We start from the raw sequence: 13,397 nt of genomic DNA, 5'->3' as shown, positions 1-13,397 counted from the left end.
GGTTCCTAGTAGTACATATTCTCAGACATAAATGTAAGGTTCTGCTTAAAAAAAAAAGTATGGGATAGAACACTGTTGCTATATAATAACATAAATGTCTTTAAACACCAAGTTCTTAAAATAATCTCCAAGTAAGAAGACCAAGAATAAATTAACTCAACTTATTTGTTTACAAAAATAATTATTTATCAAGTAATGTTTTATAATAGAGCTGCCCCAATGAATTGCCTCAGACTTACTCTCAATTGTGTAGCTTATTTCAATTCTGACTTGGGATAAAAACTCTATGAATAAATGTGCCATCAAATTAAAGGATACTTTCCCCAAAACCAATAGAAAAGTTTAAAAATAAAAAGAGCCATGGCCGCTGAGCCTGCGCGTCCGGAGCCTGCGCTCCGCAACGGGAGAGGCCACAGCAGTGGGAGGCCCGCGTACCAAAAAACAAACAAACAAAAAAAACTGTCACTTGTTTATCAAATAACAATTAAGGCCTCTGAATGAGAAAAGAAATCTATTTAATGTTTGGGCCATTAGCCCTTTTCTATTCAATCAGTCCCATCAACCCCACTTACCCCAAACTTAAGATAAAAAATTCCGAAGTGAAAAGTAGTTTTGAATTTTACCAACATATGAAATTATACATAAAAGTTACCATGTAAATATTACTTTAACAAATTATATACTCCATAGTAGAATTTTCTATTGTGCTATTTTTAATATATATTTAATATAAACGAGTACAGTATATTTAATAATCATATTTGACACTCTTACCTTTTCTTCTATAATCAGGACAAAATACGAAAAATTTAGATTTCAACTGATGTTAAAGCACATTTCTATTTCTAGCAGCTTTTAAAAATTTATATAATGGATATATATTCTGTAAAAAATAAAACAAATACTTATAAATCCAGATTTCCCCCTCACCACCCCCCAGCCCTTTGACTGAAAGGTTACAAGAAACATCTTGTAGGTTATGAGAACCAGATGGAACTTAAGAATAGATCTAGAAAATTTTTTTTTTAATTTTAACTTACTGTTTCTATATGTCTTAAGCGTAATTACTTAAGGGAAAAAAAAAGGTTTTGAGGCAGAGGAATTCCCAATTTACTTTGAAATTACCATACTTATCTTGCTATATCAAACATTTCAACTGTTAGCTAAATGAGCTACATAATATCCTTAAAGATCAACCAGAGAAGAGAAAAATCTCATCTTCATTACTGATTTAGAACCAAAACTTATTCTTTCAAAGAAGTAGTTTAACCTACTAAATATGTCTCTTATAAGCTCTTCTTTCTTAGAAAGTAGTATTCTTTCTCTTTCATTCCTGAAATATTTCATGTACTTAAGCAAATCATGGACAATTGTTAGCTCAGTATTAATTAGGATAAATTAGCTAAAATTAAATTACCTCTTTTATTTATGGTGCATATAAAACATTCCTAAGTCTTTCAAACTGAACTTTCTTTGACAAAAATTTAAATTAATGAGAAGGTAGATAGGCAATCATTAAAGCTGAAGTCTCATGGTACATAAGCTACTTGTTAACTTTCACCATATAGGGAGGATATAATTTAGTATGACGATTTTCCATTCACAATACTGTGGCAAAATTTGTATTTTAAAATTGGGATGTTTCTGTTAATTCCCAGACATCTGTTGGGGATATTCATGTTTATCCAAGTGTCAACCAGAAAGCCAACAGCACTGCTGAAAGCTCTTAATACATTCAGCAGTCACTGTGAAAATCTTTAACTTGTTCACCAATTAACAAAGGCTTAGTTTCTATTTTTCAATTATAGTTTGGAATAACGTCTATGACCATTAACTATGCATTTTCTTGTTGCTATCTTTTAAAAATGTCATTGCCAGTGCACTGTACATATTATAAAAAAATAAAACAAAGGGCAGCTTGAGATGGATTTTTCTGTTAATTCATTCACAGACTTAAAAGCTCTTCAGCTCTTCCTCAGACTCAGGTCACTATTGGTCACTAATGCTGACAAAGATGTACTTTCCGACACATCATCTTTTCTAAGATTCAAAAATGATTCTCGAGTTATTTGAAGGATCTCTCTCAAGCCTTTATTTTCTTGCTATAAGAAAGCACAGAAACAAAGAAGCAGTCACCAAGGTGGCTACAAGAGTACAAACATATCTTAAGAAAAGCCGAACACATGAAGGTATAATAAATAAAAAGTACTGTAATTGGCAGAAATGTATTAAATGATATATGCAGCTGAAGTTGACAACTTGAATCCAGAGAACACTTTTTTAAAGAGGCAGGAATCATGTATTCAATGTCTTCCACCACTAAGAAGCCTTTTTATTTATGCAGCTGTAACGGTAGACAGAACCTCAGAAACAGCCTTATTTTATAATCACAGTATAGAAAATCACAGTAAGAAAATAACACCTAGATTTATATTTGTGTAAACTCAGAAAGTCTGAATAATACCCTGGGGCTAAAAGCTCTCAGTACTTTAGTAATTTTATTATTTCCATGATAGCATGGAATGCAGGGCAAGCCCTGGTTTGCTTCCCTCACTGGAATTTAACAGCAGCAGGGCTGGCTGAATAGATTGTGGTATTTTTTAAGAAGGGAAGTTAAGTGACCAAATCTAGCACTGGTAAACAACTTTGCCTTTTTCTTCTAGATTAGTTACTGCAAGAAATTTTTAGACATTTGAAAATAACTCTCATAATTTATTCTCTACTGCTTTGTCTTTTGGTCTTACTTTCTAAGTTTCAAGGGTATAGATAAAGCAGAGATCAGCAAACTATGGTCTGGCTTGAGTGAGGCCTGTTATTGTAAATTAAACTTTACTGGAACACAGTTGAGTCCAATCTTATTTTTTGTGTGTATAGCTGCTTTTTCATTACAATGCCAGAGGTGAGTAGCTACAACAGAGGCTGCCTGTTTGCAAAGCTTAAAAGATTTACTATCTGGCCTTTTACTGAAAAAGTTTGCTTACCTTTGTTATAAAGAATGAGAGAACTTTGTACACTTAGAGAAATCATTTTTGGCCCTCTATAACCAACTTCTCCACCATGATTTCAAAATAAAGGTTTTAAAAGTATAAAGGTCTACTCTACTGATTTCAGTTATTCAACAATGACTTGTGCTTTTGCTACCACAAAATAAAGGACAGATGCGATAAAAGCTTTTACATTCCCCAGAAAAATACAAGCGGCCAAAGAATATGATTTGTGGACTGAAAACATTTCTCCCTGCATCACTGTGATCTCTAATAAAATAAAGATATTAAAAAAAATTACTAAGCTGAAGAAGTATATTCACCTAATAATAGAAGAGACACAGGATCAAAAAAAAAATCAATTTTCTCAATTACTGGTATAAGTTTACTATTGATCCTAGACTCCTGCATTACTATATAAATGGTCTTGCATTATACACCCATATAACCAGTATCCAGATTAGGAAAAAGAACATTACTAGTATCCCAGAAAGTGTGTGTGTATATATATACATATATATACATGTATGTTTTTTTAAAGATGTTTTTGGGACCATTTTCAAAGTCTTTATTGAATTTGTTACAATATTGCTTCTGTTTTTTTTATGATTTGGTTCTTTTGGCCACGAGGCATGTGGGATCTTAGCTCCCTGACCACGGATCAAACCCACACCCCCTGCATGGAAGGTGAAGTCTTAACCACTGGACCGCCAGGGAAGTCCCCAGAAAGTATATATTTTAAAGTGGGATATATTTTCTGGCATAAATCTTTGTATGGACAGTTTTCACCTACATGTGCAATTTAAAACTTACCTCAAGTTGAAATATTCGTTCCTGTTCCCTGCAACCCTGTTGCTCGTCAATTTCAATGGCTTTCCTCATTACTGCTGCCATTTCAGTTATCTGGTCGACATGTGCTTGTAATTCCTGAAAAAAAAAGAGATGGAAGTTGTGAATCAGTGAAATACTTTTTAAAAATTTTTGGATCCTCCCCTTTTTATAAAATCTGCATTGCCACTTAATATGAATGTAATATCTTTACGTTGCCATTTAACATAAATGTAATATATCAAACAGATATTTACAAGAAAGTTAACTGACCATGAATGTGCTTTTGAAGTCAGATTTCTGTTAGGACTAGGATTAAGGATAAGCAGCACAATATATCTAAACCCACGAACAGGAAAAATACTCATTTCACATTCCTCTCACCACAAATGATCAGCAACTTTTTCATTTCTGCACCTATATACCCCATTGACCAAAGTAATGGGAAAGATAAGCATTCAATCTCTTTTCCTCACTGAAGTCTTCATGATTTAAAAATATTTTCTGTATCTTCCATGCCTAAAAATTCATCTCAATTCAATCCAGAACCTTTTCTTGATTATAATCCTCACTGAGAGCAGGGACTGTATATTGCTTATATTTGCCTATTATTGAATGTTAGGTACATAATAGATAATAAGTATTGAGTAAAATGAACAGAGTTCTGCTTTTAAGTACTGAATATTAAATGGCCTTCTTTGCAAACTGTTCAAAATATAATTTTAGTATAAAACAGACATCCACATTTGTTTGGCACAGCAAGTAGCATAAATTTCTTCCAATCTCATTCTCTTATTCTTTTCTGCACACCTATGATGAGCCAGGCACTGTGCTAGGTGACAGGAATATGAAGCCTGTTAAGAAATGTTCCCTGATTTCAAGGAGCTTACAGGCAATGAAACAGACAGACAAAAGGTTTATAATCAACAGAAACATGAGAATAATACTTTTTTAAATGAACAACTTCTATAGACCATTGTTCACTAGCAATTGAGAGTCATTTTGTTATACTAAGGACAAAACTTAAATATAAAAGTTAATAGCTCCCCAAATAAACATTAAGTCTCTTAAATAGTTGCATATACTCTGTTTGTAAAAAGGATTTGAACAAGACCCCCCAAAACCTACAAAACTAGTAAACTATGGAAGGAATATAATAGAGAACAAATAGGAATATCTTTAGCAAACCATACATTTAATATCTTCTTAACCAACAAAAATACAGATCCTTATATTATTTTAACACAATCTATAAAAAGCCAGTACGTAGGAAGAAGTCAAAATAAAAGATTATGCTGTCTAGTATGGCACTATTTAAATTTAAATTACTTGAAGTCAAATACAATTTTAAGAAATTAACAATTCAGCCCCTCAGTCGCACTAGTCACACATCAAGTACTTAATAGCCACGTGTGGCTGGTGGCTTCCATATTGAACAGCATAGATAAAGAACATTTCCATCATTGCAGAAAGTTCTATTGGACAGTTCTGGATTAGATTATGATAGCAATCAAGACAAACATCTGTCGTATTCTGTAGTAGTTTAAAAAAAATGATTACAATCCCTCCCACTGTAAAGGGAGCCTAATGTTTAAAAGCAAGTTAAGTATAGATAACTGCAGCAGCAAATTGAATAAGGGTAATGAGTAAAAATTTTGAATACCAACAGCTTTCTCAGTTTATGATTTGGTGTCTTATGGCACTGACCTAGGTTAAACGACTGCAAGGAAGCAGATAACTACTTGCCTTTAAAACAAAAGAAAACAAGAAACTACTAATTTTTTCAGGACAGTCTGTTTTAATAAAATCATCATAAGAAAAAAAACCCAATACTTCAAACAGAAGTGTATTTTTATAGGTCTGGTTCCTGGATGGTTCACTTATTACAATAAAATCTTCAGGAAAGTGTCATGGATCTCTTAATAGGCACAAGAAGGCAAGACCTGTGCATTCAAAACTGTCTTAAAGGCAAGAAATGCTAGCAACATAAACCTTGCACTGTCTTGAAATGCCTTTCAAGAAAAAAAGGCAGTTAAAACACAATAGGCAATAGACACAATGGAAAGGGTACTACTATACTTAATAACACCTAAACAAAGGCAATTTTATTTTATTGTGAACTCAAACTAAAGGACTATAACTATCAAAAATCTGAATTAAAACAGTTCATTTAACAGTTTGATAGAACAAAATTTTTAGAAAATCAGATTAAAATTATTACCAAGAAAACATCTTTGATGTCCAGCAAGAGGATGACCGTTTGAAGCTTACTAAAATTTTGCATCTATAGCTAACAAGAACAATAACATGAAATGCTGGCCCAAAGAACCTTTAAAGCCTGCAATTATCTAACAGGCTATGTATATACAATACACAGAGAATTGATGACAGACTTAAAGTTTCTATACTGAGTATTTTTGCAAGGCTATGAAAAGCACAGCGTTTTTAAAAGCAATTTCATTTATTTGCTGATTTAATTTGGGAGGAGAATTCAATGTAAAAGAACTTTTTAAATGGACCCCCCTTCCATCCACACCCCAAAAGCTGACTGTTTTATTTAGTGTACATTCTGATTTGCTTCCAAGTGCCTCCTCTGCAGTCCATGTTGAGGTGCTTCAAGGATGTGTCGAGATGCATCAAGGAAGAATCCTTCGGAGTTGTTACGATGCACCATGTCAATCTGTAGTACAGAGTCATTATAATGTTAATACGGATATTATCCGTAATTTAAAAACTGAATGAGTGTTAGTTCATGCGTGTTAGCCAACTGTTTGAAATGTTTGTTTTTTTAAGATTTCCAAAAAGGTAGCAGTTCAAAAATAATGTAAAAATGAGTATTTGAATGAAAATGAGTTCTCCTCAAACTTTTTATTGGTTTTTAAATGTGTGCTCAAAAACTTCTAGGTGAGGACAAAATTCTATGTTACAGTAGTCTCAAAAGGGTCTCTTGCTCCAAAATGCTGTTATGTGTAACTTTGTTTATTACCCCTAAATGTGTTATAAAATTATTTTTGTGTTTAGGCATATCAGGGCACTAGTACCTAAACATATCTTGGAAGCTCATATTTATCATACAAGTTTCTCTGCTCACCCACTTCTGCTTTTTGACCCCGGTAATTAATTCAAGGCTAGATTTAGATGGATTTGCTACCTTTCCTTGCCACTTTCCCAGATTCTCCTCATGAGAACTAATCTTGCTTCCTCTAGTATTCCACTAATAATTCAGATCTCTATTTTAGGATTCATCACATCCTACCTTATATTAGATAATCATGTTTGTGTCTGTATCTCCCAATACACTGAAAGCTTCTATGGTAGAGTAATAAACTTATTCATTCATCTTATTATTAATAATAACTAAGCCAGTGCAAGTGTTAATAAATATCTGTTTGAATCAAAGTGTCTCCTTTTTGTTAATAAATATCTGTTTGAATCAAAGTGTCTCCTTTTTGGGAAAAATCAAAATCACAAACATTAATATATATTAGTTAGAATTAATAACAAGTAACTGAACTGTCATTTCATGGAAGGCAAGAATCAGCAATTAGATGAAGAATTCAATTGGCATAATTGAAAAAGGATGATCTACAGCTATCTTAAGAAATGTTTAACTTTGCTAATTAATAAAACAGCTGTGATGAGTGGTAAAATCTAATGTGTTTTAGAAAACATTTCCTTCTGATATAGCTGCTACCACAAGAGACTAGCTAGCTTCAGTATCTTATTCTTAAGCACTAGTTTGCCAGAGCATTCTCTTTAGATCTTAAAAAATTTAGGTTGTTAAACATAAGGGCCTTTTGGAATGTCTCAAGATTATACTTGTCTTACCAATAATTTTAAGTCAGTTCATATTTGTACCTTAAAAAAACCTCTTAAATTATATATTTAAAATTAAATTTTTTATAATGATCTCATTAACAATAGATACAGTTTATAGTCAAAAGATTGCCATTTAACTATCCAAGGTTTCCTTTTGGATAGGAGAGGAATAGCATAATTAGATAATATTAAAGCCACATTTATTTTTACTATTTTACTATTTGACACAAGAGCTATTACTAACTTCCTTAATATCTAGAGTTGAATTTACATATTAAAGCAATTCACTAGGTATTTAATTTTAATAGAATTAATAATTTAAAAATACCTACAAGCACCAAGATGGAAGAAATATAACATTTTAAGGAATCTAAAAAGTGTTTCAATAATCGAGAAAGATAAAAATGTTATATGAATATTTCTTAAATAATATTAGTTATAACTAATAGTTAGTTCACCATTATCCAATACAGATAATGGCCTAGGAGTCACAATCTATTCTAATATTTTTATTTCACACCAGCAGTTAAAAATCAGTTTAAAATAAAACATAAACGGAAAAGGACTATTCTACCTGTTTTCAAAACAGTTGCTAGCAAACACAGGGATCTGAATGAGTATGATGAACAGCAGGAAAAACACTAATTTCTATTAGCTCAGTTGTGTCTCTAGAAATGATATTAAGTGATATGTGATGGAGGAGGGGGTGGGGAAGCAATATATTTTACATATATATAAATATATACATATATTTGATATATATATTTCCTCTCCCCCCCACCATGGCACTTCCACTAATAATCAGAAGTATCTACAGTCTGGATGAATTAACCTCATTCAGAAAATAGTCTTAAGAAAAACAAATCTACCTTTAGCTGTTTTCAGATTTTTTAAAAAGTTTTAAGCATTTAATTTTCATTTTTGCAAGAGATATCAATACACAAACTAAAAGAAGTATTTCTTACAAGCAGATAACCTTATAAAAATAATTTTGAATTGAACAGACTTACCTTTATTTCCCAAATCAAGTTTATTTTTTAATATATATTAAAGCTACTAGGGAAGAATGGGAGTTAGAAGAGTAAATCAAACAAAATGACACATAACATGAAAAAAATAAGGAGAAGAAAATGTCAAAAAGAGAAGTATTCAATATCATGTAAGTAAGATTCCTATGATTTTTTAAAAATCTGAACACAAGTTAACCAATTGTCCTTCTTTTCTATTTCAAATTATATTTACAGAAAGGATTACCTTGGTGTGCTGCTCTTTTAACTTCATTATTATCCCTGGATCATCTTTTTTGCTAGCCATTAGCAATCTAAACATTTGCTCTCGATACTTGCTCATTATAAGTTCCAAGGCAGACTGATGTTCTTCCAGGGATGTACGTAATTCTATCAAAAACAACAGTATATTTTATTCAAACTTGAGTTCAGGATGTACAAAGTATTCTCTTCCACATTACATTTATCAAAAAAACAATTTATAAAGGGGGTATTTTAAAAAGAAAACATGAGGTACAAAAATCTAGCCACATGGAAATCAAGGATACCAAATGGAGTCCTTTATTCATTCTCAAAATGACCATTTTAAACTCATTTTTTTTTTTTTTTTTTTTCCGCAGCATGTGGGATCTTCCCGGACCGGGGCACGAACCCGTGTCCCCTGCATCGGCAGGCGGACTCTCAACCACTGCGCCACCAGGGAAGCCCTAAACTCATTTTTTGAGAAATCATTTTAACAAATATTTACTAAACAGGAATTAAGTATCAGATCATGCTCTATATTAGGAATACCAAAAGGCCATAAAGCTCAGAGTCTAGTGGAGAAAACAAAACATAAATAATTAAAATACAATGTGGTAAGTGTAGAGTGGAGCTCTATCCAAATATATATAGAAAGTCTGAGGAAAAATTGGTAAAAGCTTCACAGAAGTATAGTATTGAGATCAACTTGCATTCCTTGAAATGAAAAATAAATGACAGGACATTCTAAGCAGGGAGACATGAAACTGGATGGTGTGTTCGGGAAATCGTTCAGGGTGACAAGAGCAAAGGTTTCACAGAGAAGAGAAGTATGGGAAGAATACAAAAAAGAAGGCTTGGAGTCGACTTTGAAGGCCTCTGGATGAGGAAATACCACACAATGAAGGTTCTTAAGCAAAAGAATAACATGATCAGATATATTTTTGAAAAATCAGTCTGATGCCTGTGTTGAAGACGGATTGGAGGGAAAAGACACTGAAATCAGGGAGACCAATGAGGACAGTTCAGGCAAGAGACTATGAACACCTAAGCTGTGGGCCAAAGTGGTGGGACTGCCGAGAATGAAACTGAGTTATTTCATAGGTAATGACAATGGTGCAAACTGGATACTGAGGGTGAGAGTCTAAGATCCAAGTAAGGTAGACATTCATATGTAGGACAGGATAAAGAGCAATAAATATCCTCTCTATCTGGGGAGCTACCTTGATCACACGCCTCTTAATCACCACATCAGAGCCTTTTGCCCTCAGCTCTCTATGGTTCTGGTTCTGCATGGGCTCCAACTGACTTCACATGGGAGCAATCTGACTTCAGGCTTCTGCCTGGCTTCCGGCTAGCACCGTGCACCTCTGCCTTCCACCCTTGAGTTACATAGCACAAATGAAATTGCCTTTCATAGCTAAGCTAAAAAGGTTTTATTACTCAGTACTGAGAGTACTGGCTGACACAAGGGAGGAGATGTAGAGTGTCAGGTCCATTCAAAATATGCTATCTTAATCGTCATCCAAATCTGAGAAGAGGATATTATCCATTCCATCATCTGGATGGAGAAACTGAGACTCTGCAAAGGATAAAATATTTCTCCAATTTAATAAAATTCAACTGTAAAAAGAGTGACGAGTGACCCAGCAGAAACAAAAAATAGATGTGTGATAGCAGCAAGAATGGAGAAGAACTGAAGATGGAGTGAGTCAGGAAATGTGTAGGTATGGCTGCTAGTCCTTGGGTGCCTCAACATTTCTTGTTGTTTCCTTCCACACTCCTGAAATAGTGCCTTCACTGCCTTTTCCTCAAAGTCCCAGCTAAGCATGCTGTTTCCTCGTGGAACCCTAAATAATACAGCAGCTGTGTGGTTGACAGGGTCCTGGCGCTCGGGCCTGGTGTCAGGTGGGAGAGCTGAGTTCAGCTGGGAGAGCTGAGTTCAGGACACTGGACCACCAGAGACGTCCCAGCCGCACGTAATATCAATTGGCGAGAGCTCTCCCAGATATCTCCAATCTCAATGCTAAGACCCAGCTCCACCCAAGAGCCAGCAAGCTCCAGTACTGCACGCCCCATGCCAAACAACTACCAAGACAGGAACACAGCCCCACCAATAGCAGAGAGGCTGCCTAAAATCATACTAAGTTCACAGACATCCCAAAACACACCACCGGACGTGGCCCTGCCCACCAGAAAGATAAGATCCAGCCCCACCCACCAGAACACAGGCACCAATCCCCTCCACCAGGAAGCCTACAAAACCCACTGAACCAACCTCACCCACAGGGGCCAGACACCAGAAACAACAGGAACTATGAACCTGCAGCCTGCGAAAAGGAGACCCCAAACACAGTAAGTTAAGCAAAATGAGAAGACAGAGAAACACACAGCAGATGAAGGAGTAAGGTAAAAACCCAGAAGAACAACAAATGAAGAGGAAATAGGCAGTCTACCTGAAAAAGAATTCAGAGTAATGATAGTAAAGATGATCGGAGAACGGATAAGTGACACGGAAAATAAAATAGTGGAAATAACTACCGCAGAGTAGAATAAAGAAAAAAGAATGAAAAGAATTGAGGACAATCTCAGAGACCTCTGGGACAACATTAAACACACCAACATTCAAATTATAGGGGTCCCAGAAGAAGAGAAGAAGAAAGTGTCTGAGAAAAGATTTGAAAAGAATATAGCTGAAAACTTTCCTAACATGGGAAAGGAAATAGTCAATCAAGACCAGGAAGTGCACAGAGTCCCATACAGGATAAATCCAAGAAGAAACACACCAAGACACATATTAATCAAGCCATCAAAAATTAAATACAAAGAAAAAATATTAAAAGCAGCAAGGGAAAAGCAACAAATAAAAGGGAATCCCCATAAGGTTAACAGCTGATCCTTCAGCAGAAACCCTGCAAGCCAGAAGGGAGTGGCAGGACATATTTAAACTGATGAAAGGGAAAAACCTACAACCAAGATTACTCTACCTAGCAAGGATCTCATTCAGATTCAATGGCGAACTTAAAACCTTTACAGATAAGCAAAAGCTAAGAGAATTCAGCACCACCAAACCAGCTTTACAACAAATGCTAAAGGAACTTCTCTAGGCAGGAAACACGAGAAGGAAAACACCTCCAATAACAAACCCAAAACAATTAAGAAAATGGTAATAGGAACATACATATCGATAATCACCTTAAATGTAAATGGATTAAATGCTCCAACCAAAAGACACACACTGGCTGAATGGATACAAAAACAAGACCCGTATATATGCTGTCTACAAGAGACCCACTTCAGACCTAGGGACACATACAGACTGAAAGTGAGGGGATGGAAAAAGATATTCCATGCAAATGGAAATCAAAAGAAAGCTGGAGTAGCAATTCTCATATCAGACAAAATAGACTTTAAAATAAAGACTATTACAAGAGCCAAAGAAGGACACCACATAATGATCAAGGGATCAATCCAAGAAGCAGATGTAAGAACTGTAAATATTTATGCACCCAACAGAGGAGCACCTCAATACATCAGGCAAATGCTAACAGCCATAAAAGGGGAAATCGACGGTAACACAATAATAGTAGGGGACTTTAACACCCCACTTTCACCAACGGACATATCATCCAGAATGAAAATAAATAAGGAAACACAAGCTTTAAATGACACATTAAACAAGATGGACTTAATTGATATTTATATGATGCTCCATCCCAAAACAACAGAATACACGTTCCTCTCAAGTGTTCATGGAACATTCTCCAGTACAGGCCATATCTAGGGTCACAAATCAAGCCTTTGTAAATTTAAGAAAATTGAAGTCATATCAAGTATCTTTTCCGACCATAACACTATGAGACTACATATGGATTACAGGAAAAAAACTGTAAAAAATACAAACACATGGGGGCAAAACAACACGCTATAAATAACCAAGAGATCCCTAAAGAAATCAAAGAGGAAATTAAAAATTACCTAGAAACAAATGACAATGAAAATATGATGACCAAAAACCTATGGGATGCAGCAAAACCAGTTCTAAGAGGGAAGTCTAAAGCAATACAATCCTACCTCAAGAAACAAGAAAAATCTCAAATAAACAACCTAACCTTACAACGAAAGCAATTAGAGAAAGAAGAACAAAAAAACCCCCAGTTAGCAGAAGGAAAGAAATCATATGGATCAGATCAAAAATAAATGAAAAAGAAATGAAGGAAACAATAGCAAAATCAATACAACTAAACGCTGGTTCTTAAAGAAGATAAATAAAATTGATAAACCATTAGCCAGACTCATCAAGAAAAAAAGGGAGAAGACTCAAATCAACAAAATTAGAAATGAAAACAGAGAAGTAACAACTGACTCTGCAGAAATACAAAAGATCATGAGAAGGGCTTCCCTGGTGGCGCAGTGGTTGCGCGTCCGCCTGCCGGTGCAGGGGAACCGGGTTCGCGCCCCGGTCTGGGAGGATCCCACATGCCGCGGAGCGGCTGGGCCCGTGAGCCATGGCCGCTGG

The 13,397-nt window shown here is 34.9% G+C and overlaps 1 protein-coding gene across 5 annotated transcripts in view; it reads right to left on the bottom strand.

Annotated features, from left to right (window-relative positions):
* Positions 1-361: 361 nt before the first annotated feature.
* Positions 362-13,397, bottom strand: part of FGFR1OP2 (FGFR1 oncogene partner 2) — a 31,509-nt gene continuing 18,473 nt past the window's right edge. For 4 of the 5 annotated variants that reach the window (XM_028491116.2, XM_007119148.4, XM_028491115.2 and 1 more), the window contains 4 exons: positions 8,886-9,028; positions 6,379-6,492; positions 3,798-3,911; positions 362-2,102 (listed from right to left, as the gene is read on the bottom strand). In XM_028491116.2, the coding sequence (XP_028346917.1) occupies positions 1,965-2,102; positions 3,798-3,911; positions 6,379-6,492; positions 8,886-9,028 (509 nt within the window). In that variant the 3' untranslated portion in view covers positions 362-1,964. The remainder of the gene's footprint in view (positions 2,103-3,797; positions 3,912-6,378; positions 6,493-8,885; positions 9,029-13,397) is intronic. The other variant, XM_007119153.4, reaches the window with a different exon arrangement.

The sequence above is a fragment of the Physeter macrocephalus genome, chromosome 6, assembly GCF_002837175.3.
Source record: "Physeter macrocephalus isolate SW-GA chromosome 6, ASM283717v5, whole genome shotgun sequence".
NCBI lineage: Eukaryota > Metazoa > Chordata > Mammalia > Artiodactyla > Physeteridae > Physeter > Physeter macrocephalus.
Note: the sequence above shows the minus strand (reverse complement) of the source record. Positions and strands in the feature narration are given on the sequence as shown.